The following is a 26,153-nucleotide window of genomic DNA, read 5'->3' as shown; positions in this document are numbered from 1 at the left end:
TTTAGATACTGTTTACACAAGAACGTCTGCCAGTTGGTCTGCCACCGTTGGTCGCTGGCCAACCTGAACAGCTGCCATTAGCCGCAGTCACGCAGTCTGGCCCTTACATCAATTATGTACTCCTTCGGGCAGGCGGGCGAATGACTCAACCCCCGCCCAGAACCACCCAATTCCTCGAACTCCCACTCCCACCCCGCATAGAGGTTGCATGCCTAACCCAACCAAATGATTCATCAAAACGTGGCATAGGCAGTTATGCAGATTCTTTACCTTTATGTCAGCCAGCCCGGTGGCTGTAACACATTTTCATTATGCTCTGCACTCGCTCCCCATTTCTCCCTCTCGAATTTTCACTCGCTTCCTGGCGCAAAGTGCGCCTGCGCATTGGAAAATGGTTTTCCAGGTTTGCTGAGAGGTGTGTTGAATTTGTTATTGTCAGGGTTGGATCAACAGCGTATGTGGGAAGCTATTCTGACAGTACGATTTTAAAATTTGGATGTTTTATCAATGTGAAGTTTAGAATTTAAAATAATTAATTACTGAATCATAAGGGGCCTTTTTATACTGCTTATTTATATGATGAACCTAGAACTCAAGCTCATTTTCAATGTCTTTACTTTGTCTAAGACGATTTCCAGATATAACTCCCCAAACTGTTTGGGAATTTTCCCCGTCTAGTTAATTCAATTGTGCACACTTTCTTTCGTTGACGATTGAAAGTTGGCTGCGAGGAAATAAACCCATTTCGCTGCGCATCGCATGTCCAGCTGCGTCAGCTTCTTTGGGATTCTTTGATGTTTCGAAACCGGCGGTGCGAAGATAATTTAGTACGAGCCTATTGCGTGCCCGCCGACTGACCGCCACTAGATCATTAGCTCATCTGTTGGCAATTGTTAGCTAATGGCTGAAACTGATACAGCAACTGCATAGATGATGTACAATGTCTGCTGGTGTCGTTAACCTCGGAACGGAACCGAACGAAACGGGTTTCCTGCGCTCGCGCAGTTGGAAAATCGCTTGCCTTCGGCAGCGGCAGCGGCGGGGCGGCTCTAATCTGCATAGAATGCGGATCGTCTTGGAAATGTCAACCCCCCAGAAAAACCAGTTCCCGAACCGCCTTCGCCAGTGGGCCAAGCACGATTGGTACTAATCCAGTGTGTTTCGGGCGCATGCGTGACCGATCGACAGTTGGCTTTGTTTTCCCTCGGCTGTTTACTTTCGGGTTATTGATCGGCCAGCGCACGAATCGGTTTTCCGCCCGCTTATCAGCACGCACACAGCGGAATAGCTAATGCGGCGGATCTAGTCATGGGCTCTGTGTCATGGAGCACTCGGCTATCCGGCTATCAGCACGAACGCAGTGCTCCACTTTTCCGACTGAGTTCCAGGGGCTCTCAGCCACTTTTGCTGAATATCACTCTCTGGAATGTCCGCCGGGGATTGTTGTTTCGAATACCCTAGCTGGGGGTGTTATTGGTTCGTTTTGTGACTCCTGCTTACAATTCTTTAGTTTATTGATTAAAATATTAATTTACAAATTGTAATTTCTTATAGCATGGAAATTATATCATTACTAAATGGTTTATTATAAGAAATTTTTGCAAATATTTTTTTTATTTCCTTATACTGAACATGAAATCCTAAAAACAAACGAATCTAAGACCAATTTGTTTCAAAATATTTGAATCACCTAGTAAACTATGAATAGTATGCGAAATTCTTTAGATATTGTATACACTTTGAGATATTTCAGTGTGGGTTTTAAGACAATACGATGTTAAGATTTCATCATTAAAATAATCGTTAAAAGATTTGATTAAGAAATGTGGTTTTGATAAGGAAAAAAGCCTTAAACATTTAATCTGCATTAAAACATATTGTTGATTTCAAAATTAGAGATTGGTTTGGGTGAGTTTAAATGTTTTTTAATAGTCAAAGCTATGGGATTGTACACCTTATTAGTGTCAATAATTAAGTTGCTTTCTTTTGGACATCCGTTGTGATGGTTTTATAATTTGCGCACCAAATTCGAATTGTATTCAAAAATGAGATACTTTTTAAATGAGCCCTAAATGGGCTCTCTTTTCGGCCTATGTTGGGTAGCCCTACGCCACTGGAAGAGTTGGCCCACTGTCTGTAGAAGGCCCGGGGTAAGTGCCTCCGCCTCCGCCTCTGCCGCCTTATGCTGCGCGGGCAGCAGCGCCAGCATAACGGGCGGAGTGAGATGAGAGCGTCGGCCGAGCGCCCAAATGAGTTCCATAGCAGCGCCACACATCGACGGTCGACGTTCACTGCGCTCGCTGGCTGAGTGACTCGTGGTTCGGTCGGAAATCGCCTTATCGTGTGTATCCCCTGCGAAATTGAATTTTGGAGTGTATATAGGCGTACAAATCGTTGCCTTCTCGATTTCTTCGCATTCAAGTGCGATGGAAAACTAAATCGCTGGTTTAGTTTCGTTCTTCTCGCGTCTAATTACCAAATCGATAAGTCCTGAGCAAGGGTTCTGCGCGCCCCCTGAGGCAAACTCACCACACCCACTGAAACCCCCGGAAATCTCCAACTCTCCGGGCTGTATTTCACATTTCCAGCAGTGCGTGGAGTGCATTTCGAAATAATTTTAAGGCGAGCATTGAGTTTCATGTGGCTATTTTGTTTAACTGAACCACTGGTCGCCGAGTGCTCCGCTTTGTGTTTTTGTGCCCAAGATATCAATTGTTTACGCTTTTATCGCTGGAACAAGGCATTCGCTACTTTGTATACACGCATATAATGGATACAGTCACCCTGCGTACGTCCACAATGGATTTGCCATCTTCGTTCGACAAAGATTTGCTTTTTGCCAAGGTAAATGGGTTATTATTGGGAAAAAAATATCTGCCAAGGCAGCCACCAGTTTGCATTTGTTTTGGAAAATCGATTTTCTAAGAGAGAGAGGGCGCTGCTCTCTTTCCGCCTCTCAGCTGATTGCCTGGGGGAGGTGGGCGGTGGGCGGTGTTCAATGGATGGTGGTCTTCCAGCCCCGTTTCCTTGACACGCTACCTTTACCCGCAGATACTTTTCTTTTGCGTGCTGTGTGCAATTGATTCCGCTCCCCAAGTGGATCGCCACTGAGTCACTGGCCCACACTCGCCAAGCTGTTGTTTTCGGTGGCAGGAATCCAAAAGGCCAGGTCGAAGCACCATCTGCCAGCTGGCGGAAGAGGGTTGTTCCATGCGGTCGACGCGATATGAATATTGACCACCCTCTGGGCCGGGAAACTTTCTGCAAGACAGCCCATTTGGCCCTTATTTATTGGTTTCGAGTCCCCTGGAACACCCCCATCGGTTGCAGTCTGATGTCTCCTGTTAATTAAACACGTATGCAGTATTTATGGAGTTTCGGTAGTAAACTGATTGCTTGCCACACTGAGAAAAACATGTACTTTACTATTGAAAACTTGAGAATAAACAGGCAAAAATTTATTCAGATATAGTATTGATAAGAACGTATTAAATATACGTTAAATATTTTTCGAATTTTCAATCCATAAGAGAATATATACTTCGTATAAATATCTCCGTGATGACACAAAACCTTGTTCGGCAAAAAAGGTTTTATATATAAGAAATACCGAACTAATGAGCAATATTTATGACATATTCGCATTTTGCAGCCCATTGCGTCGCCTCTAAACTGTAATGCCTTAGAATAATGACAAATTGTTTTGGACAAATCTAAATATGGGCGCACCTAGGCTCCATACCTACTGTGAGCAAGAATTCAATTGACTGGGAAATAAATTTCATTACTTATGGCTTGCCAAAGTCGCATGTAAAGTATTTATAACCTGTACATATGCACTGTGAATAAATGGAGGCCATATAGGACAGGCCAGAGGCGTCGCCCACATGCGAAGTTGCCGCAGAGATATAATAATAACTCTGAAGCAATATGTGCCGAGATATGTGAGTTCCCCAAGCTTCGCTCTCGTTTCTCCACGTCGCGACGGCTGTTTTTTTTGACATAACATAAACAGTTTTAAATTACAAAAGTGTTTGCACCCAGATTCATATGATATATGAGATCCCAGAGTCTCCCCTTATCTGTCTATGAGAAGTGGTTAAGATACCAAGACCTGTCCATGCCGTCAAGTGCTTGGATATCACTCACATCACTTTTACTGCCTGCAAAGAGTTTTCATTTGCCCGAAAAGAATTTCCCCTTCACTGGCACACCTGCTGGCCATTCATCGATCGGTGTTTGGTCTATTCTCTTGGCCACATTCAAGATCAATTTGTTGGAATGCCTCACGACATGTGTAGAACCACTTTGTTAGGGTAATTCCACTCGTCCGCTGCTATTTGTTTTTATGGAAACTAATGTAAAGACATTTTCGAATTTGGGTTAAATATGTGTGAATGAAATATGGAATCGCTCCTCAAGCATTATAAAAGAACAAGCAGACGTGCCCGGGGGAATCAGTAGTTTGGCGTCTTTGGGCCGCTTGTTTTTTGGAGTCACTTGGCATAGATTGGTAATGCCACTCGAAGACCCACAGGCAGTCAGGCAAACAGATAGATAGAAAGATAGATAGGGGGCAGGAAACTGGGTCATTTGCCTAGCGTCTGTCTTGTTTAAATACTTGTGCCTGATTTATTGGGGACTTTGTAAAGTTGATTAATCAAATTGACTCGTGCGCGGCGTTTATTTCTAGTTTCGTTTCTGTCCGCCGCTGTTTTGGGTATTTTTCTCACATTTTCATTTAGGGCTGGCTTCGTTGTCCAATTTATGGCCCTTAAGAGTCTTTGCCGGCGATGATATTGTGGAATTATGTTGCATAAGTTATGCACAATCTCGGCCAGTGTGCTGGGAAATAAAGCCTCATTAAGCCGCTTTCAAAAGAAGCATAGAAACCGGAAAGGATCCAAGGGGAACCACACCTTTTTTTAAATCCTCTTAAATGTGTAGGTGTTTCAAGGCTGTTCTTCATAAACAAGATTCTTTGGGCCCAGAAAACCCACTGAAAAACAGTTGACCGGTGACAGTTCAACAACCCACCCGTTGATTACCATATACAAAGCCCCTAAGCATCGTTACTTTTTCTGGATTATCTGGTAATTATGGTTATTGGCTTTTCCGAAGCTTCCGTTTCTGGCATTTCTTTCTCTTTTTGCTGATTAACCAGCAACAAACGGAGCCGACGACGCCGATTTGATGGCTCTTGTCTCGCCAAACTCTGATAATTGTGGGGGAAGCGAGATACTTAAAGGTGCCCGGGGGCCATGTGGGGTCTTGGGTTTTTGGGGCTGCAGAGGGGGCAGACACTCGGATGGAATTCCGCGTCACTTTATGGCCGTTGTGCGAACATTTTTCCCATTTGTTTCGTGGGGCCCCGTAATGATATACCCAAGACCATGCATCTTTTTCCTACGAATGTGAATTGAAAATGACTTTGCTGGCTCTTTTTTATTAGGTTTTGGTTTTCTCTTTTTTATCGTGTCTTTTTAAGCGATTACAAAACTTCCACCATTAATTATGGCGATGGTCTTTTTCTCCCATGACGCATCGAGTCGAAAAATTGTATGCCATTTTTGCATAGCTCTAATTGATGATACGCTCCAAGAGCTTACAGAATATTATGCACCGGCCATGGTGCACTTCCGCTCCACTTGGAGTCAATGCGATGCTTGACTGCGAAATCTCGCACATGGGCTAAAAATTAGGTCGCAAAATGATTCTGAACAGTAAACGTGTACGTTCATTCATGAAATACTTTCACGTCTTGCCCATAAAAAATGTCAATATAAGTGGAAAGAACTATTGTTCTTATTATGCAGGTAAATGCAACTTTATAAAAGAAAACTAAAGTTATTTATAAAGAATAGATACAGTTTGAATTCGCTATGTCATGTTATTGCACATTGTTTGGCTGTCCCTATTTATAATTGAGATCAATAAAGGTGAATCAGTAAATTAGCTTAATAAGTTCAATAAAACTATGCATTTGAAATAAAAGGTCAGACGGTGCCTCCTCGATTTCAATTTAAATGTGTGTATAAGTACTGTTTTTATTTAACCTCCGCTGAGTTTTGCTAATAATTCTCTTGTATTCTTTTGTCTTTGCAGGTAAGCTTCATGTTAAACTAAGCGGAAATGCGTGTGGCTCAGTCCTATATGGTCATGGGCAATCGAATGACAGACGGTTCAAGGTCGAGGGAGCTGCCCACATCCGACGGATGGGTAAAAACGAGTGGCATATCTCTTGCTAAATCGGTTTGAATTGAGCTCTGCGTGCTCGAGTGCTTAAAACCCAGACCAGGCCGCAGACACGTCGAGCTGTGTTCGAGGGCTTCGATTGACACAAAATCTGCGAGGCAGCGAGAACCACAAGGGCCTTACTATTTAAAGAGATCTCGGTTAATGCAATCAATGGCAGCCTTACGAGCCTCTTAAACACAGTCCCTAGCTGTTGTATACCCACCGTAGAAAAGCGGCCCACACTCCAATCAATAATTCCACTCTTGACTTACTTTGCAAGTATTTTATTTCCGTCTCCTCGTGATCAGTAAACCAAACACTTGTCTCCACTGTTCATCGGTGTGCCCAGTGCACATCCGAATTCCCGCCCAAACTCATCGGAGTTACTGAGCGGCCCATTCACATCCCACCTCTCGGGTGTGTGCTGCATCAGGGGCATCGATTCCAGAACGGCTTTCTGGTTATTCTTGGCCCAGCAGCGAGTCTGTGCGAAGTATATAAAGAACAGCTGAGTGTTGGTGAAATTCAGCGTCGGCAGCGTTTCCTTGGTCAGAAGTAGGCGCATCGCATTGGGATTCTGCTGCTCCAGCCAAGCCAAGTACGCGTTGAAGGCCAAGTTAAGACCGCTGCCCTCGGCAATGATCTCCCTTAGTCTGGTGGCATTCCGGAACTCGCCAGGTTCATTGTACAAGTAACTGCTGTACTGAGCTCGCTGGCATTCGCTGACATTGCGGTAGCCAGACATGGTCAGCTCGTTCCATTGGGACGTCGCCTGCGGATGGTGGTTCCATCCCTCGTCGTCGAAGGCCTGAACCAATGCGCTGGCCAATCGCTGGCCCAAAAGAGCATATTTCAGTGCCCTGGGATAGTATGGATTGTAGAAGGGAGCCTGCAGCAGACCCCATCCCACCAGGACCATTTGCTGCCGCGGAGATAGGGCAGCTCTCACCTCAAAGGCCTCCAAGCCCTCTCCATCCTGCCCATAACTGTTGCCTTTTAGACGTTCGAACTGCTGATGAGATTGGTATTTAAGAACGATCTCCAATCGACGCCAGTAGTCGTCCGCTTTCTGGAACTGCAAGTCGGAGAGATCTAAAGCTTGGTAGTCCGGCAGTGAGAATCGATATTGCGAAGATCTCGTCCTGGCGGCCCTTCTATCGTTCTCGTCCATCCATTCCACACGGAACTGCTCCTCGAGCGCCTTGATCACATCGTTGAAGACATCGTCCAAATCCTGTTTGGCATTATCGCGCTGCACATGGCGCTGGAACATCTCACCCAGGACCTGGGGAAAGAGGCGTTGCGTCACCTGGACGCACTGGCGGGCACGTTCCGATGGAGCTGCCTCCGGCGGCTGATTCAGTTCGTTGAGGGCTAGGTACATAATGTAGCCACCAACGGTGATCCGGTTGTTGGCCCTGACTGTCCTGACCAAATGTTGTATGTATTCCGGGGAGCGGATGTAGACTTCAGCTGCGTACCGACTCTCTAGAGTGACCTCTACGAACATTTTGAAGTCCAACTGATTGCCCATATCGTTGGTGAGTTGGATCAGGGTCACACCCGGTTTTTGGCGACGCAAACGCTCTTGGCCAGTTCGCGAGCGTGCTCCGTAGGAGCTGGGAGCTGGCCCCAGAGGTTGAGACTCCTCCTCGGTCTTTTGAATATCCTGCACTCCTATTTGCTTGCACAGTTCAAATTCAAAACGGATGATATCTCCGGCAAACCGAGCCGCCTCGCCGGTTTCCAAGCCAAACCAATCGCGCATGTTGTCCGTCACCTGCTGCTGCACCTGTTCATAAACCTCATCCTTCACTTGGGCCACCCGTGTGACCAGGGCATTGCAGTGCTCCTTAGGGATAATGGTTAGCTTGGGCTCGCCAAGGTATATGCTGTTCCCCTGCATATTGTGTAGGTTCAGATCAATATCCAATCCCAGAAGTATGCTCAATCCGTAGTTCCTCCTTAATTCACCCATAGTTTGCACCCACTGACGGTTGTGCTGCCAATTGGAGTTGGGCACATTGCGCAGTCCTCCGTTATCCTTGAGGATCTTCATCAGGAAACGACGCCTTTCGTGAGCATTCGCTTCCACGGCCACGCAAGATTCGTAGAAGGATCGCACTTTCCGGACATTCGCCATACTGAGACCACTGTAGCCATTCGGATGATTTTGTGGTTGAAGGGGCTGCGTGAGGAGCTGCTGCAATTGCTCTGAGATTTTGGACTCCATCACCTGCTGGGCGGTGGCCAACTCTCCCGGGCGAAGCTGCCGCTTGTGATAACCACCCCACTTACCGCAGGCGTACTCGAAGAAATCCGTACAGGGATCGACGCTTAGATTCATGTACTTTTGAACAGTCGCTGCCATTTGTTGGCGCACCATGTGCTCCTCACGCGGATCCTGAAAGCTTCCGCTCATCTGCAGGCGAGTCATGCCGTTGTGTCGGCCCTCAGTCACATCGCAAAGCTGGATTCCAAGGAGGAGCAGCGATTCGAGCAGAAAACTCAACCAAGCGCTTCTGGTAGCTCTCATCTTGGCGTTAAAAAATCGACTGAGCTGTTTGGAGGCTTGATAAGCCACGGATCGGAAGCATCTCCAGGCTGGGCTTGAACCTGGGAGAACTGGGTCAAGTTCGCTCTCAGTCCCTGAGGGTTATCGCACCCACTGGAGCTCGGAAATCCGCGAGAGAAGTAAACAAACACGTCCTCGCCGACGAGATCTTGGCATTGACAGCAAAATATCAACGGTCGCTTGGTGACAAGGCTTTTCTATTATCAAGCTAGCGAATGTTGTAATTCCTAAGCCTTCTAGCTCTTCCAGAAAGGGAAGGCTTCGCGATTATTAGTATAGAAGTCTCAGCAAATCGAGAATATGTCTATTATACCAAGATATCAAACAATTTGTTTAGGTTTGCTTTATTTTCAATTTCCATAGAATTTTTCAATGAGAAGTTATTTAATAAATTTATTCTTAGTATATGGTGCACTTGCTGGCAGGATTCATGGGTGAGCCAATGGGACACCGGAATTCCCGTGCGAATTCAGCTGAATTGCGCAGTGGACCGTTCACCTGCAGACGTGTCCAGGAGTGATTCTGCCGTGCGCTGTAGAGGAATCCCCCCGGTGTTCCTTGGTCATCTCTGGGCCGAATCTCCTCCAGACTACAATGTTGCTGGGCATAGGCCACGAAGAAAAGAGCCGTGTTCGTGTAATTAAGTTCCGGCAGCGTCTCCTTGGTCAGCTTACTGAAGTCGTTGTTTGGCTCCTGGAATCCCAGCCAGGTTAGATAGGCCCGGAAGGCGACATTGAGGGCTCCACTGTCCGTGATCAGCTGCATGGTGGCACTCTCATTGGTTCGCAAATAGTGTTCCACCTGGCGGGCAAAGCACTTGCTTCGAATGTGATACTCCCAGGCTGTTTGGCCATCCCAGTTGTCCCGCTCGAGCAGTCCCACCGACCAGTGGGGATCGTCGAAAGCCATTACCAACTGTTGTGCCAGCTTAACGCCCAAGGTGGCATATCGTAGGGCGTGGCCATAGTGGAGATCGTAGGCTGGAGGCTGCAGCAGGGCCAATCCCATATCCAAACGTCGCTGAACTGGTCGCAGGCGCACCCTGGCCTCAAAAGCATCCACGGGATCCGAGGGAGCCGGCATGAATTCCTCGAAGAGGCGGTTATTTCTGTGCGACTGAACCGCTCCCAACAGCTGGCGGAGATTGTGCCAATAGTTTCCGCGCTCCAGCTGCAGTTTGAGGATCAATGGGCGCTCGTAACTCGACATCTGTAGTTTGATGTTCCTTAGCTTTTCTTGACCCACCCGCTGGCTGCCCTCTACCAACCAGTCTGAACCCAAACTTTGCCTCAGAGCTGTCTTGAGTTTGTCAAACAGGTTATTCAGATCTGTGGTGTTATCTTCCGTCCCAAACTGGCGGGCATACAGTTCCCCCAAAGCCGTCGGCAGTAGTTCTCTTGTGCGTTCCAGGCACTGTCCTTTTCTCAACTGTGGCCGATCATCCAGGGGAAAATTCAGGAAAGACACCGCTCGGTACATAATATAGTTGGCCACCAGACTGATATTGTGAGCACCCACAGTGCGTTTTAGCTGGCGAAAGTATTCCGGTGCTGCCATGTAAACGGGCTTGGATATTTCCCGGTCATAGCTGGCCCTTACATATGAATCCAGATCGAGTTCAAACGCATTTGAGAACTCATTCAACGTTTTGCGGCTATAGTTGGCCACGTAGAGTTGCTCTTCGCCATCCCAGGGATAAAGGGGTTCACCTTGCATCGCGCCACATAGTTCATGCTCGAAGCTGAGAATATCGGCGGCCAGGCGACCGGATTCCTTGTGCCCCAATGCCAGCCAAGTTTTGAGCTCGGAAGCCACTCGAAGCTCTAGGGGTTCGTAGATGGAGTCCCTGATGTCCAGGCGATTTCGGGTGCACAACTCGGGCGGAATTATAGTGCTGGGTTCGCTTAAGTACAAGCTGTTCTCGTTCACATTGCCGTAGTTGTAACCCACGCGAAGTCCGATGAGGATGTCCATTCCATAGCGGAGCCTCAGGCGACCGAGCACACTTAGCCAGTCGTAGTCGTGATGATGCACCGCCCATTGGGCGCCCGGAACCGCTGGGAAACCTCCGTTCTGGGAGATGAACTCGCTGAGGAACTGCTGCTGCTGCTGGCTCTGCTGAGCCTGTGCCGCCACGCAGGACTTGAAGAACTCCTTGGCCTGTCGAGCTATGACGCTGTCCTCCCTCCTCACCGCCTCCTCCAGGAGCAGTAGAAGCTCGCGATCCGTTTGCTGCTGCAGTTTCTCCTCTGGCGTAGAAGTTGACTTCCAGTTGCCACAGGCATAGGCATAAAAGTCCACACAGGGATCGACACTCTTGTTCACATGACTGCCCATCTCGTGTGCCTTTGCACGACGCACCGGCTGTTCCGATTGGTAGATCCGCTGAAAGGGCGGCGGAGAATCCTCGCCAGAAACCCAAGCATTTTGCTGGAGGTGTGGCTGCCAGAGGAGCCACAGGAAAACTGTCGTCCAAACAGCGTCCGACATGCTGCCGGAGCTCGGTGAAGCATTCGACTGCCTTCTACATTTGCAATCGCATTCAGGCAGCCGAGAGTCCGAGTTGATATGTCCAAGGGCCACTGGGGGTTATCGGACTTCAAGAGAGTGTGACGGGTAGAGAAAGAGACTGGCTTCCAGAAACTAATGGGAATGTTGTAAGCATCACAGAGCGTTACTCATCTGAGTCATATTTCACTCAGAAATACTTGCATAACTCGATCAAGGCACTTTCTATAAGCTGTTTTTAGAAGAATTTTTAAAGTGAAGCTATAAATCGAAATATTTTACCTATTTTATTTTAGCTGACTCGACAAAAAAAATTAGACGAATCTTGTTTTCCATACGCAATACAAATTGTGACCCTCATGATCTTCAACTTAGCCAATTATTCAATCGTTTTTGAAACTGTCTTTTAGATAGAACCTCAAACAAAAGCATGAAAAGTGCAACATAGCTTTTATTTCGTAGACTGGTGGTTTAAATCTATTAAAAATGGATGGCAAATATTCTTCTCTCAGTAGAGGGTGCACTTAAAGCGTGCGTTCAGCTTATCCTCTCTGGTGCAACCGAAAGCGTTGGTGAAGGGCTGCGAGTTGGACAGCGCCTTGTTGATCCGCAGCTGCTCGGGAAGCTCGTCGAAGTGCTCCACAGATTCCGGGTAATCGGTGCAGTACAGCTGCGCGTAGCCCAGGTAGAAAAGCTGATTGTTGTCGTGATCGAGAAGCGGAAGTCGTTCCCGCTGGTAGATTGCCGGAGTTTCGGCCGCATTCTTCAGCCACTGCTGATAGGCCCGATAGGCGATATCCAAAGCACCATTATCGGCCACAATTCGACGCAGCAGATCCTTATCGTGAACGGGCTTGCCCTTGTACTCCACAAAGATGGCGTACTGCTCCTGGAAGCACTGGGTGCGTCGGGAATACGAACTCTCCGAGGTGTTGTCCCACCAGTTGTTTTGATAACCATAGGAGTCGTAACGCCTGCCCACGCCATCGAATCCGTGGAGCATTTGGCGAGCGAGGAGCACACCCAAAGTGGCGTACTTCAGGGCATTGGGATAGGCGGGATCCCAGAAGAACCTCGCCTGCAGGAAGGTGATTGGCACCTGGATGCGATTCTTGTGGATCTCGTAGTGCGGCAGTTTGTACACTTCATCCTCGACAACCGGTTCCTCCATTAACTTGGCCAAACCGCGCTGCGTCTTCCACTTGAGGACCTTCACTAAGTTCGGGTAAAAGTGATCCAGGTGCAGGTCAAGCCCGTGCATCTGGCGGATTAACTTGTTGTCGTCGTGGGTTCGGAACTGCAGCTTCAAGGACTCCAGCTTGGTGATGGCCTTCTGCCTGGTCTCCAACGTAAGCCAGAGTAAACGCTCCGAGGCCTGTAGATCCTCGCGAAAGACTCGCTTGATATCCGACCATGTCGACTGCAGCTCATTGATCATCTGCATGTGGTTGTAGTTGCGGTGGAACAGACTCTCCAGCTGATGGGGGAAATACTGCTGGGCCAGTTGGACGCACCAAATGTCCGTTTGCTGGGAGGGCGGCACTCGAGCAGCATCCAAAGCCTCCAGAGCCTTCCACATCGTATAGTTTGCCAGCTGCAGTTTGGGCGTTTCCCTTATCACATCCACAAGATTGGAGAAATAATCCTCGGGTGTCTCGTATATATCCATGTAAAGGTTGTCGTTGAAAATGAGCTGCAAATAGCGGGTCACATCTACAAAGCTGCCATAGGCGGCCTTCATCTCGGCGGCGGACCTCTGGCGAGTGGTTTGCTCCAGGGTGAGCGCGGCATTGTGGGGCAATCCCTTGGCCAGCTGCTGCTCTACTTGGACCACCTGAGAGGACACCTCACGCAGCCAGTGCTCCGATTGTCCCGGGAAATATAGCTTCAGCTTCTTCTCGATAGAACGTTCGTAGAGCTCCCGAGTGCCTTCAAAGTGGTCATTCAAGTAGTGGCGACGTGACATGGGGAATTCGGGTGCGCCGATCTTCAGGCGGTGCATCTTCTCCTCCTTGTAGTCGAGAATCACATTTAAGCCTATGAAGATGTCCACGCCAAGGTTACGCTTCAGGTTGGCCACCACCTGCAGCCAATCGTACTCGTACTGATACCAGGATGGAACTCGAATCTCTGGCCAGCCACCTCGGAAGTCAGCCACATTTTGTAGGGTAGCCAAAAGGGATCGGCTGTCGTTGGATTGGAGGCGGCACGAGCCATAGAAGTTCTTCAACTGCCGATCGGCACTGTTCTCAGCACCTCTTGTGGCACTCTTGAGCATCTCGGCGCTCTTCCTGATATACAGCTCCTGCAGTTCCTCCAGGTAATTGGTCCGCTGGCTGGACAAACGAGCAGGATGCAAACGTGGCCAATTGGCGCAGGCGTAGTTGTAAAAGTTGGAACAAGCTTCCTCCTTGTCCTCGCCCATGTAAGCCTTAATGTGAGCCGCTTTGGCCAGTCGCAGGATGTCATAGGTGTAATTTGCAGCCAAAGGATGTGGCAGAGAAGCATCACATACGCAGATGGAAAGGAGGATGACTCCCAGCAGGAGTCGGAGCGGTTGATAGACCATTATCAGCGGCGGTATAGCGACTTTTCCCGTGTGATCCGAATGATTGCCGAAACGAAACTGAGCGGGAATCGAGAGATGCGTCGATTTTTGACTTGAACAGAGGCTTATCGTCGACCGCTTGATTGGTTAATTAGTCCCATTAACCGATGCAGTGAATTTGCTCAGCCTCTCAATTGCGCGAGTGACCTAAAATTCTAATTTGAGTGCTCATTTCCATCTATTTCTCTTTTTCTCCCGCATCTTGTAATCGCGTTTTGTGGGCTGTATTCGCACTTGACCCTCAAGGTAGCTGCTCGCGGAGCCCCCGACTCTTATACATATATGTCTGTACTCATATAGTTAATGAGCTAATGACTTTTCCGGGCCCAAGGTTGGGGCAGACTCATCATCATCCTGTAGTTGTAGTGGATAATTAAAATTTGTTTGTGCTCACTTAGTTCGTTCGTGCCGTAATTCTAATGATTCCCCCTGCTTCTTCCTCTAATTGCAGATTGAAATTTTCCTCAAGCTAGATTTCTAAAAACATTTTACCACGGAAATTGACTAGAAATTGCCAGCCAGCAATCATCACCAGACAACAGCCATCAAGGAAACTTCACACACGGTAAGGGATAGTTTTTTTAAGCACACATATCACAAACAGTTGCGGTATTAAATATATATATCGATTTCATTAAAAACTAAATATTCTGTGCGGTCCGAAATATCTCTTGTGCTCAAAAATCACTTTAGAACGTGCCTAAAAGCATGCAATATAAATTGGGAACTGAAAACAAACCTCCAAGTTGGTATATTCCACTTTTAGAGCTCTCATCGTATAGGTTTAGTTTCATATTGACCGCAACTGTAAATCCTATATAAGTACACATATTTTCTGCACTCGTAAATTATAATGGCTAAGTGGGCCCTTTGGGACAAAGCCAAGACCTAGGGCCATAACTTATTGCACTGTCATCCGCTTGGAATCCATTAACTGTTTGCCACAAACTTGCTTTCAAAGTTCGATTTATTATTTGCAACGGCGCTGCGAGAACTTTTCACTTTCCGTCTGCATGGAGATGGAATAAATAAAGTGGCATGACTACAGCTACTTCTTAGTCACTAAGTTAATACTTGATGGGCCGCCTAGCCAATGGTGCTTTTTAGTGTTTGTCCATTGAGGCGAGGGTCCAACTCCACGGGATTTAAGGAATAGTTGTACTTCACATGGTAGCCATTGTCATCCGCCTTATAGACGGCCGTTTCCACATAGGCATAGTTCTTTTCAATGCCCTTGAAAAGTGTTGAGGATGTGCGTTTGCCCGTGATGATCAGTTCGGGTTCCTTGCCAGACTCCTCGGAGTTATCCATGAGCTCACCCTTTTCATCTCGTGTTCCGTATACCTCCTTAATGCTACGTATAAGGATGACAAGTACTTTTATATTTGCAAAGTGATGTTCGATCAAACACTCACTGGAACTCGTAGAGCACTGTGGTAGACCCATGATTCCGATCGATGTACAGAATAAACAATATAAACACCACCAAGCACTGGAAAATTTGTTGGACTTATTTTGTTTACTCCAGGTTGTTTTCTGAGAACTTTTACTTACCGTATTGACTCTGATCATTCTAATTCAACTTGCTGAAATGCGCTGAATGAATGAAATCCCTGATGCGATTACGATATTTATTTGTTTTGTGTTCTTGCAATAGTTGCAGTCTATACTACGGAACTAGTTAAACCGGTCGCTAACATTGCAACTGAGAGTTTTTGATCTGGCGATTCTGCACCACTTATTCTTCGGACAGATATAGAGAGAGATATTTATGATATTTCTGACTTTTCTGATGTGCTGTCAGCAAACGCCCGAAACTGGTTTCCTCCGATCGTGCTGTGACTATTTCCATAGGTATTGGGACTTGCGATTATTGACTGGATTTAATAATTGCCCCCGACAACACTGATTGACAGTAATTGCCTCTATTGGAGCGTCTAGTCTTTGGGGGTTTCTGTGTCATCAAAGCTCCGGGAAAATCTCTGGGAAATGCTGGAAATCTGATCGTTTCGAGGTTGTTTCCAAAATTAAAAAACTTTCTGGGTTTGGGAGAGTAGTTTATAGAAAAGTTATAATATATTTCTTTACCCAAGGGAAAATTACGAAACTAGAATTATAAGCCATCTATAAGCTTTATTTGTGTGTCCTTCAAATGTGTTGAGTAGCTCCTGCTAGACCAAGGATTCAAATATTCTTAAAAACTTCGAACCCAATTGTCGTCCAACACTTATGGGAACGGGTCCGCACTCAACCATTGGGTTAGGCACATTTTTATCGTATATTCCACTTTTTATTTGAGTAGTAGTTGAGGTGGATGATGGTGCCAGGGTCGGTAAGGGTACCAAAAACCTTCTCGTAGTGACATCTCCAGGATTGTTAGTTGTACTACTACAGGTTTACATAAGTTTGCATTGACTGCAGACTCCCCAGATAACCGCAACGGGTTTAAAAATCCCAGGTCGATGCTAAAAGAATTAGCGAAGACAACACAGCCAAGGAGGAGAAAAGGGATCTATATATAAAATGGATTGGTTGGTAGTTACTATTTTGTAATGAAATTCCTTGGATACTTACACTCGGTTGCATTTTTATTCTGATACTGAAGCCATAACTCTCTGTCAGTCTATTTTATATTGAGTCCGACTTGCATATTATACGTTCAGGTATATAGTACATAGAAACCAGTTTAGATTCTTAGAAAGATTATGACATATACTTTGTGACGTTTAAAAAACAATAAAAAGACAATATTTAATTATTCCCTGAAGGTACATAGGTTTTTATTAAATTTAACCAGTTTGCGTTTTAACAAGTGTTTTCAAAGTTTGAGCATTTAATCGGGATCCCAAACCTTCGGGAAGAAGTTCGCAATCATCTGGAATTTGGTCACTGTTTTCCGAGCTGACTTCGGTTGTGCTTGTGGTGGAAGTCGGTTTAAAAGTAGGTAAAGGTACAAGTTTTCTTGCATTTTCCCTGTTTTCTTTGAAGATTTCCAGTAATCTTGTCGACAAAGGTACTAAGCGTCTTATGCCCTTGCTAGGAACATTTATGTTATCTTCTTCACCAACGATTTCCGAAGTGCCTTCTGTAGAGGTGGGTTTAAGAGTTGGTAGGGGTACAATCCTCCGTTCTTCAAACTCTCCACCGTTGGGGTCCGTTGTACTTAAAGTGGGAGCAATAGTTGGCAGAGGAACCAACTTTCTTATAATAGCGTCTTCAAGGGTAGTTCTAATGGGCGCTTTAGTTGGCTCCGAGCTCGCAGTCTCAAGGGTCTTGGGTGCTAGAGTAGGTAATGGAACGATCCGTCTTGTGGTGTCGTCTTCGGGTATATTTGTACTGCTGCTCAGTTCATTTAGCTCCTTAATCGTAGTCTTAATGGGTTTGCATAGCTTAAAATTCCGTGATACCTCCTTGGACGAAGGCTCAACATAGTTGTCATCAGATTCCGGATTTTTTGATGACATCAAAGTCGGTTGGCTTGTGCCATATGAATTCACAACGGCGGCCAAGCCAAGCAGCACAAATACACGTAAAATCTATATGAGATAATTTTATTAACTATGTCACAATACAATCCCGTTTAATTGCTTACTTACACTCAGTTGCATATTTGAATCGATACTAAAGCTCAACCTGTCAGGCAGTGGGTTTTATACTGAACTCGATCGTGAGATTTTCCTCCAGCTCTATGAAAACGGGTTTAGAAGTTTAGATGGACTATGATGAAAACCACATGACGTTCTAGGAATCAATTAAGGTCAATAGCGATTTTTTCTTTGTATTTATACAGTTGGTTCTCTTTCTTTATTTTATTTTAATTTTTTTTTTTTAAATTTGCTTTTAGTTTATTGAAAGTTTCATAACAAGCGTTTTTGGAGTCTGACCATCAACGGTGGTCCTTTGGGAAATTCGTATTTAGCACGAGGAGGCACCTCTGTTGGCTTTAAAGTCAAGTATATATAGTTGAATAGTTTTGTAGCATTTTGAAGTCAAGACTACAAGAATAAGTTAGTAGTAAATAGTAAATTTAATCTATTTAAAGCAGCATGTCGTTCTAAAAACCTGCTCGGGTCAAAATCGAATTTTTATTGGTATTTATACAGAAGAAAATTTTCAAATAAACTATATTCTTTGGGGTAAGTGCTTTGTAACGAGTGTTCTTAGAGTTTGAGCATCCAATCTTGATCCCAATCCCTCGGGAACGGGTTCGCAATCATCCAAATGTTGATCTCCGTTTTCCAAGCTAACTTTGGTCGTGCTTGTAGCTACTTTTGGTTCATGAGTTGGTAAAGGTACAAGTTTTTTCAAGAAAGCGCTGTTGGTGGAAGTGCCTTTGAAAAGTATATTACTTTCCGTAGAGCTTGCTAACCGTCTTTCTGCGATGGCGTCTTTTGAAGGAACTGTACTGATGGGCAAGACATTTGAAGTCCCAACGGGCTTGCATTGTTTAACACTCGGTTTCACCTCCTCAGACGACGGTTTATTATTTTGTTCATCCGTTGAGGGTTTCGTTGATATCACCTGGTTTAGGCCAACGGAGGTTGCAACGGCGACCCAGCCGAGAAGCACGAATACAATCTAAATAGGATACTATTTTAGCACTATTCACAAACTGGACTGTAGATTTACTTAATACTTACAACTAGTTTCATGTCGGATTTGATACTAACCAAGAATTGTCTGGTTGTTGCTTTTATACTGAACTCGCTCTTAGTTCAAATCCACTTATTTATACATTCTGCTTATATACCAATTACATATTAAAACGGGTTTAAAAGGTTAGATAGAATTTGAGACATACTTTGAGGCGTTTAAAAAAAATCAATCAAGCCAAAATTAATAGATATTCTTATGTTTTTTAGGTCTTTAAATTCGACCTTAAAAAGCGAGTGCTTTTATAGATTTGAACTAATTCGTACCAGTCCCAATTTAAGAGATCAATAGAATTAACCCCAATCCATCTCTTTTAAGGCTTCTTGAACTGTGTATCAAGCTACTTTTCTCTAAACAAACTATAATCTTTATAGAATTATTTTGGTTTAATTTTGTATTTCAATTCGATTTACTTGCAATATTTTATATTTTTTGCTTGTCACACACAAACAATCGCTTGAAAGTAATTTATTTTATTTTGAACGTAGTAGTAGTTGGTATACAGAAAGTTTCCTATTTAGATTGACTAATTAAAAACTGGCTCAAGTATCTAGATTTATTTTAAAAAGTACTTTAAGGATTTTCCGAAAGTAAAGCTATTGTACAGAATTTTTAGTTTCCTAAGCTTAGGAATTCGTTTGAACGAGAGTTTTTAGTGCAGAAACACTTAGCATTATATGAAAAGGGTCCAAAGGGTTTTTGTCATAAGTTCCTGAACTGGTTGAGGAATCCTTTGAGTGAAAATTCCCCAAAGAAATTAAAAGCTTAGATGCTTCTTCATTCGGGTGTCCTTTTTTCAATTCCAATTCTTCTTTAAGGCCATGTGACTTGTAAAGTGTGGCCAGCACAAGAAGCAGGATACAATTCTAAATGAAATAGAAAAATTCCTAGTTATTTGCAATCTCAACTATATCAACACTCACTATCAATCTCATTTTTACAACGATACTGTTGCTTAAACCCGCCAGAAGTTCATTTTATATCTAATCTGCTCTAGATGTCAGATTATGAAATGATAATGATGTGTATGATTGAACTCTCTATTGCGTGTGAAAGCATCGCAGCGAGTTAAATTACGGCTTTTAGATTATTAAATTTATTTCAATCACGTAAAATAAATCAAATGAGCCACGTCGAAATAAAGTTCAGTATTGTCATGTGTTTAATAAATTATTAGCCTAATGATTAATTTGGTTTCATTCTGAGTGGGCTCTGATAAAGAAACATAAATAAATATCTTATGCGAGAATTTTTAGTAAAGTGGCACTTAGTCTTGTTCCAATAGACTCCGGACCGCAGTTCTCCTCAAGAACTGGATTACAATTGACGGTTGTAAATTGGACATTGGTTGGCTCGTTGGTGGTTCCAAAGTTATCTGGTATATCCTTTGCTGGTTGTCGTCTTAGAATAGATAAAAGTTTTTGGATTCGTGCCTTTGACTTCACAAGCTCTTGTTCACTGATGGTATTCAAGTCGTTATCCTTCGTCCTATGCTTAATTACGTCCTTGAACCACTCAGTTGATGAGTACGGGTCCTTGTGGAGTACAATCTGGGGATTTGAGGTGGTTGAGTCCTGGGCATCCAATTTCCCAACGCCCCAACTTAACTTCACCAAGACGATAATGCATGCAAGGAGTACGCACAATAGGAACTGTAACGATAAAGTGATATTAATATCCTCAGAGATTACAGGGTTGACCGTCATCGATACTTACAATTGCCTGCATGTTCAGTTCTGGTCTGTTATGGAATTCCACTCGGTAGATAGTTTTATATCGACGTGGCGCTGCTTGTTAGCAATGCATAAAATTACCCAGGTAGACAGATCGTTCGCACAGCTTATAGTTTTTAAAGTGGGGCTACCATCTAGTAATATTGTATGGGCGTTGTTTGAATTGGGAAAATCTTTTTTAGATTACTACTGGGGCTTGAGCTTAAGCCTCACTGATTTTCTCTATATTTATAACTGTGAATGAGATTTTCTCACGGGGGTTATTAATTTCAACCCATATTCGATAGCCCAGTCTTGAAAGCTGATTCACTGGATGAGAATTATGAATATATTTGAACAAGTTGGTGTATCATAGTAACGATTAAATTGATAATTCGGCCAAGCTTACTTCTTGGTAATATTGCCACCCTCGGTGGCACGCGTCGTGAGTCATGAGTGTGGCTGTGACTAGTCATTACTAAGGTGCTTAAGCCTGTTCTAAAGGTAAACAAACGAAGCACGTTTTTTATACTCTTGCCTAGAGTACATAGATGTTGTGAATTGGTTTGACAAAAAACTAGATATGTTAAATTTTTAAGATTTTTTGCCTGCAAACAATGTGGACGTTAATTTAGTCATAACTAAGTTTTCGTTAAAGCGATTGTCAGTAAGAATTTTATAGAATATTGCTTAATTTGAATGCAAAATATTGTATGTTTATAAACTTCTCATATTGTTATTGAAACGTCTAACTAAATATCAATACATATTGATTTGGTAATTTTCTTAAAGTGTGCAGTATTTGATAGTAACAAGATGCAAATTCTATCAATTAGTGACATAAACTCTAGCTTGGAAAATAATGAATGAGCTCGATTAGTTCAGCAACACTTTATAATTGCAGCCTTCTTCAAACATATTTCTTATGTAAACAACCTGATTTATACTCTCGTTGAATGAGTTATTTCCAGTTTGGGTTAGAAAAATATTAATACATAAGTTATGGATAATTGCAGTATATTGTAGGTTACTGCAGTAGCTTATTTTAGATGTTCAGTTTAGTATACAAACACCGAAAATAAATATTTGTGTTATTTTTTATTACACAGTTTAAGGCTTCCCCTCCCAGTTAGATAATTTCTCAGTAAAATAATATTCCAGTTTTTATTGTTGGTACATATAAATATTTTATTTGATAATCCAAAATTAATTGACAAAATTTCCCTTAAACGCATGGGGATTTTCTTAAACTGCGTTATAACGTTATGTAACGAAAAGCAATCAATAATATTATTAGGAACTCCTCCCTCAGAATTCTCCTTTAATAATTTAGATTTACCTGTTTTTACAAAAATAAGTCGCAAAAAGCGAATCAATTTGTATAATTGATGTATTCAGGCAATCCTAAGGAACTCATACTTGACTTCGATTACCATAGTTAGTGGGCCAGAAAAAAGGCACTGGAATCTGTTACAAAACTAGGTGTGATCCACATTGGTAGTTATCATAAGATAGAATTATTATAAGTGGCTGGAAAAATCCCCTTAAAACTGGGGTGAAATCAACATCTTCCCGTGATCCAATTAAAACCATAGTACAGATTTTAGCTTGAAAGATTTATTATCACAAGACCAGTGATGTTTTCAATGTTGTATAATAGTTTTTAATAATGACATTTTATAGGAACAATGCCATTAAGTTATTGGCAGTAATAGGTATTACAATACATTTTAAAACGTAATCACTTAGGGATAGTCAGTCGGGAAACTTAGTTGGTTTACTTTGCTTAAAAGGACACTTAAACTAAAATCTTCAGCAGTTTGGCTGATAGATTATTTACTGGTTCCGTTTGAATTCCGTTGCCGGCATTGATGTTTTTAGACAGGAATGAATAAGAATGCGCCAACGCGGCTGGTCCTACGAACGGTGCGGGAAATTCCTTTCCAAGGGCGCCTGGTACTGATGTGTCGGTGCTCCTCGAAGAACAGCTGTATAAGCTGGGAGGGATCTGCTCATCCAAAGTTTGGGAGGATTGTCTGGCTGGCTGGGCTCTCGTGCTAACTGGCTGGTTGATGTTTCTTCTGCTGTCTGGTAGTCGTATCTGTAAGTTTGCAGCGCCGAGCGCCGTGGCTTTTATACGATTCTCGGCGAGCGTGCGGCGGGTGCATCGCCCATGGCACACGACCAGCACTCGCCGCTCCGGCCGTTGCGTGGCATGCGGAATTTTCCCATACAACTGCCATCTATCGGTTCACAGAAAAATCACCGAACTCTCCAATTACGGTCTATAAAATTGACACTATATTTAGCCCTTACCGTCATCTCGATGTCTAGACGCCGGCGTCCGATCCAATTCACCCTGAGAGCCGGCTTCGGCGGGCTAATGTGAAATCAAAACCAGCTGTTCGTGCTGATTCACACCAATGTTTGCATATCTTTCGGTTCGGATTACATGAGAATCTCAGCATATTCAAATTTGATTCACACATGGACTTTGGACACCACACAAAAAATATTTTTATGATTGTTAATTTACCAAAAAACTGTGCTCAATCATCGTGAGTTTATGTACATTCCGGCACGCAAATAATATTGCACGAAATTTCAAAGTCGGCCATGAAAGCTAATAAAGAAAAGTCAATAAAATTTAATATAAAAGTTCGATCTCCAGTAAATGTCATGGCCATTTTTAGAACCTCTTGCAATATATTCTGTCTGTCTGAATTCTAAGCACTGAGGAAAAATAAAATAAAATCCAAACTTTAATTCTGTTTTATGTATTTTTAAACTAATAAGATAATAAAAAATTTAACACCATTTTTACGTCTTACACACTTAAACAATATAGTGCTTCTTTAATATAAGATATTATGGTAAAATGTACTTGTGAAATTCCTAAGTCTTGATTTTAAATGATTTTTTCCTCAGTGAACTCCGAAAATAAATTACGAAAACAAAAAGTAAATCCAATGCAAAACACCCAAGATCAAAAATAATTTTCGAGAGGGGATATGAGAGTTGAATCTTTGAAGATCTTCATTTGCTTTTCCTTACGCATTTTAGTTTTACAATTATTTGCTTAGTTTTTAGTGTCGCCAAATCGAAATTCAAAAAGCGATAAAGTAACACTAATCGAAAAGATAACCACACTAAAGATGAAAGCAAAGTAAATATTAAAGATATTTTTAATTTCTGTTGTTTGTGTTATGCGAAGCAAACTCACGTGTATCCCCTCTTCAAAATTATTTATTTTCAGACAGTATAAAAGTGTTTTGCGCCTCCTCCCCTTCAAATTAATATTGAAAGCAAACTCTGTAGGCCAGATCTTAAATGCTCTAACCAAAAGACCGCGCGATCCTGACGAACGAATAAGTATAACCCACGACGAGGACTAGGACGACTGAATCAAAGCAACCACGGTGTGGTCATTTCTATACCGGTGTGCCGCTGCAGCTCCTGGTGCCGGCATGGGCGCCAACGTTTCGCAGCTGGAGCGGGAGATCGGCTCCGACCTGTTCCCGCCCAACGAGCACTACTTCGGGCTGGTGAACTTTGGCAACACCTGCTACAGCAACTCGGTACTGCAGGCCCTCTACTTCTGCAAGCCGTTCCGCGAGAAGGTCCTGGAGTACAAGGCCAAGAACAAGAGGCCCAAGGAGACGCTGCTCTCCTGCCTGGCGGACCTCTTCTACAGCATTGCCACGCAGAAGAAGAAGGTGGGCTCCATTGCGCCCAAGAAGTTCATCACGCGGCTGCGCAAGGAGAAGGAGGAGTTCGACAACTACATGCAGCAGGATGCCCACGAGTTCCTCAACTTCCTGATCAACCACATCAACGAGATCATTCTGGCCGAGCGGAATGCAGGTCCCACCAACGGAAACCCTAAATCGAATGCCGGCGGAGCCCCAAGTGCCATGGCGAGCAGCATAGCTAGCAAGTCCAGCTCAACCTCCAACTCGAACTCCAACTCCAATTCGACCACGAACTCGAACGGGAACAGCAGCAACTCCACGGGATCACTGAATGCCACAACAAGTGTCCTGGACGCCAGTGGCAGTCTGACGGCCACCACAACTCCCATTGCACCGGGCAATGGAACAGGGACCAACGGGGCCAACTCGGAGCCCACCTGGGTGCACGAGATCTTCCAGGGAATACTCACCTCGGAGACCAGGTGTCTCAACTGCGAGACGGTGAGCAGCAAGGACGAGAACTTCTTTGATCTGCAGGTGGACGTGGACCAGAACACCTCGATTACGCACTGTCTGCGGTGCTTCAGCAACACGGAGACCTTGTGCTCGGACAACAAGTTTAAGTGCGACAACTGCTGCAGCTACCAGGAGGCCCAGAAGCGGATGCGGGTGAAGAAGCTGCCCATGATCCTGGCCCTGCACCTCAAGCGCTTCAAGTACATGGAGCAGTTCAACAGGCACATCAAGGTCTCTCACCGGGTCGTCTTCCCACTGGAACTGCGGCTCTTCAACACCTCGGACGATGCAGTGAACCCGGACAGGCTCTACGACCTGACCGCCGTGGTCATTCACTGCGGCTCCGGGCCGAATCGGGGCCATTATATATCCATTGTGAAGAGCCACGGACTGTGGCTGCTGTTCGACGATGATATGGTGGACAAAATAGAGGCCTCCACCATCGAGGACTTCTACGGTCTGACCTCGGACATACACAAGTCCTCGGAGACGGGCTACATACTGTTCTATCAGTCGCGGGACTGCGCCTAATGCTTTTATGTTATCTCCTAATAGCAGTTAAGTTGAAAGTTTCAAATCTCCTGTGAAAGAGCGCTAGAGCTAAGCCCAAAATTTTATGTCGTTCACTATCTTATCCACGCATACATACTACACAGTCAAATCAATAAAGATGATCATTAAAGAGACGCGCTGGCGTGGATTGCTCTAGGTCAGTGAGCCTCGGTGGCAGTCAGGGCCAGAATCTCTGCGCCGTTTCAGTCAACCCACCTCGGTCACCTGGGGGCTTGCCAATCGCGAGCCGGGGCGCACGTAAACAAATGGGCGATTTCCCGTGCCAAAGCGGTTTCATTGTGGGTCCGAGATGGTAATTTACGAGACGCTGGCCGCGCGCTTAGGTAACCGGCGATCGTTGAATTTCATCAGAAATCCCCCCGCCAAATTGTCGATGGGTCGCGAGCCGATGAGGGAACTCACCACCGGTCACACAGGTGGTTTGCCGCCAACAATTGCCAATCCGGGATGCTCGAGGGTGGGGTTGTGACCCGGCGGATCGGCATCGTCGCACACTTAGTCACGTCGCCACAAGCACGTGATCCATATGCAACATTGCTCAATGGTTGGGAATATGCTAATTCCCGGCGACCCAAGGCATAAATCAAGCTCTACAATTGTCTGGAGTTTTGAGAAGTGTTACTTAACCGATTAGATCTTGGGTGACACGTCGCAGGCTTTGGAATCCGGTTAGAACAATGAGTAAATGTTATTAGTGCGAAATGGGAATTGAGGTCGTAATGTTACGAAATGTTAGATTATTCCAGAAGTTCACTTTGATAATCCGGTAAACTGACATTTCCATTTTTTAGTACAATTTTGAATGGTTTTAATTTGTAATTATGTTGCGAACACTTAGGGATACTATATCAAACTACAATGTCCATAACTTTTTTAGAGGTCTTGGTTAATAAATTCGATTATTTTCATTTCCCCATAAATGCCATTGGTTTTTATCCATTTGCTGATTGCATTTTCGTGGTGTCTTAAGCGTACATCTGCATAACAAATCTATTCATCCACAGATAATGGAAAAAGCTTTCACATGAGCATATTTCCTTTTGCCAGGGAGAAAACTGACATTGACAGTTTCGTTGGTT

The 26,153-nt window shown here is 44.4% G+C and overlaps 10 protein-coding genes across 12 annotated transcripts in view; 2 read left to right on the top strand and 8 right to left on the bottom strand.

The window, feature by feature from the left end:
• Positions 1-1,909: 1,909 nt before the first annotated feature.
• LOC127011579 (uncharacterized) lies at positions 1,910-2,621 on the bottom strand. 2 transcript variants are annotated; one of them, XR_007764664.1, is made up of 2 exons: positions 2,477-2,621; positions 1,910-2,352 (listed from the first exon to the last, which is right to left on the bottom strand). XR_007764664.1 is itself a non-coding variant. In XM_050889058.1 (2 exons), exons 1-2 carry the CDS (start codon positions 2,603-2,605, stop codon positions 2,069-2,071), a joined length of 360 nt encoding a protein of 119 aa, XP_050745015.1. In that variant the 5' UTR covers positions 2,606-2,610; the 3' UTR covers positions 1,910-2,068. The 2 variants fall into 2 exon arrangements, 1 of the variants encoding a protein (XP_050745015.1); XM_050889058.1 differs by having other exon boundaries at positions 2,530-2,610.
• Positions 2,622-6,505: 3,884 nt separating this feature from the next.
• On the bottom strand, positions 6,506-9,032 carry LOC108031354 (endothelin-converting enzyme homolog). The gene has a single exon (XM_017104623.3). It carries the CDS (start codon positions 8,771-8,773, stop codon positions 6,542-6,544), a length of 2,232 nt encoding a protein of 743 aa, XP_016960112.1. The 5' UTR covers positions 8,774-9,032; the 3' UTR covers positions 6,506-6,541.
• Positions 9,033-9,140: 108 nt separating this feature from the next.
• LOC108031355 (neprilysin-4) lies at positions 9,141-11,645 on the bottom strand. The gene has a single exon (XM_017104625.2). The coding sequence runs from the start codon at positions 11,300-11,302 to the stop codon at positions 9,212-9,214; it is 2,091 nt and encodes a 696-aa protein (XP_016960114.1). The 5' UTR covers positions 11,303-11,645; the 3' UTR covers positions 9,141-9,211.
• A 108-nt stretch (positions 11,646-11,753) lies between these two features.
• On the bottom strand, positions 11,754-13,961 carry LOC108031356 (neprilysin-1). The gene has a single exon (XM_017104626.3). The coding sequence runs from the start codon at positions 13,887-13,889 to the stop codon at positions 11,829-11,831; it is 2,061 nt and encodes a 686-aa protein (XP_016960115.1). The 5' UTR covers positions 13,890-13,961; the 3' UTR covers positions 11,754-11,828.
• Positions 13,962-14,380: 419 nt separating this feature from the next.
• On the top strand, positions 14,381-25,187 carry LOC108031357 (ubiquitin carboxyl-terminal hydrolase 46). 2 transcript variants are annotated; one of them, XM_017104627.3, is made up of 2 exons: positions 14,381-14,493; positions 23,550-25,187. In XM_017104627.3, the coding sequence occupies exon 2, from the start codon at positions 23,761-23,763 to the stop codon at positions 25,030-25,032; it is 1,272 nt and encodes a 423-aa protein (XP_016960116.1). In that variant the 5' UTR covers positions 14,381-14,493; positions 23,550-23,760; the 3' UTR covers positions 25,033-25,187. The 2 variants fall into 2 exon arrangements, with proteins under 2 accessions (XP_016960116.1, XP_016960117.1); XM_017104628.3 differs by lacking the exon at positions 14,381-14,493 and adding an exon at positions 23,357-23,459.
• LOC108031352 (uncharacterized) overlaps positions 14,381-26,153 on the top strand; it is a 28,667-nt gene continuing 16,894 nt past the window's right edge. The window contains exon 1 of the mRNA XM_017104622.3: positions 14,381-14,493. The gene's annotated coding sequence lies outside the window, so the exon portion shown is untranslated. The remainder of the gene's footprint in view (positions 14,494-26,153) is intronic.
• LOC108031359 (uncharacterized) lies at positions 14,878-15,575 on the bottom strand. Its single transcript, XM_017104630.3, has 3 exons — positions 15,483-15,575; positions 15,344-15,420; positions 14,878-15,282 (listed from the first exon to the last, which is right to left on the bottom strand). The coding sequence occupies exons 1-3, from the start codon at positions 15,498-15,500 to the stop codon at positions 15,015-15,017; spliced, it is 363 nt and encodes a 120-aa protein (XP_016960119.1). The 5' UTR covers positions 15,501-15,575; the 3' UTR covers positions 14,878-15,014.
• On the bottom strand, positions 15,973-16,617 carry LOC108031360 (uncharacterized). The gene is given in 3 exon segments (XM_017104631.3): positions 15,973-16,320; positions 16,323-16,440; positions 16,503-16,617. Coding segments are annotated over 3 exon segments (351 nt in total). The 5' UTR covers positions 16,515-16,617; the 3' UTR covers positions 15,973-16,099.
• LOC108031358 (uncharacterized) lies at positions 16,679-17,644 on the bottom strand. The gene is made up of 2 exons (XM_017104629.3): positions 17,525-17,644; positions 16,679-17,464 (listed from the first exon to the last, which is right to left on the bottom strand). The coding sequence occupies exons 1-2, from the start codon at positions 17,534-17,536 to the stop codon at positions 16,718-16,720; spliced, it is 759 nt and encodes a 252-aa protein (XP_016960118.1). The 5' UTR covers positions 17,537-17,644; the 3' UTR covers positions 16,679-16,717.
• Positions 19,721-20,312, bottom strand: LOC108031004 (uncharacterized). Its single transcript, XM_017104204.2, has 2 exons — positions 20,298-20,312; positions 19,721-20,233 (listed from the first exon to the last, which is right to left on the bottom strand). The coding sequence occupies exons 1-2, from the start codon at positions 20,307-20,309 to the stop codon at positions 19,820-19,822; spliced, it is 426 nt and encodes a 141-aa protein (XP_016959693.1). The 5' UTR covers positions 20,310-20,312; the 3' UTR covers positions 19,721-19,819.

Source organism: Drosophila biarmipes, chromosome 3R (genome assembly GCF_025231255.1).
Source record: "Drosophila biarmipes strain raj3 chromosome 3R, RU_DBia_V1.1, whole genome shotgun sequence".
Taxonomy (NCBI): domain Eukaryota; kingdom Metazoa; phylum Arthropoda; class Insecta; order Diptera; family Drosophilidae; genus Drosophila; species Drosophila biarmipes.
Note: the sequence above shows the minus strand (reverse complement) of the source record. Positions and strands in the feature narration are given on the sequence as shown.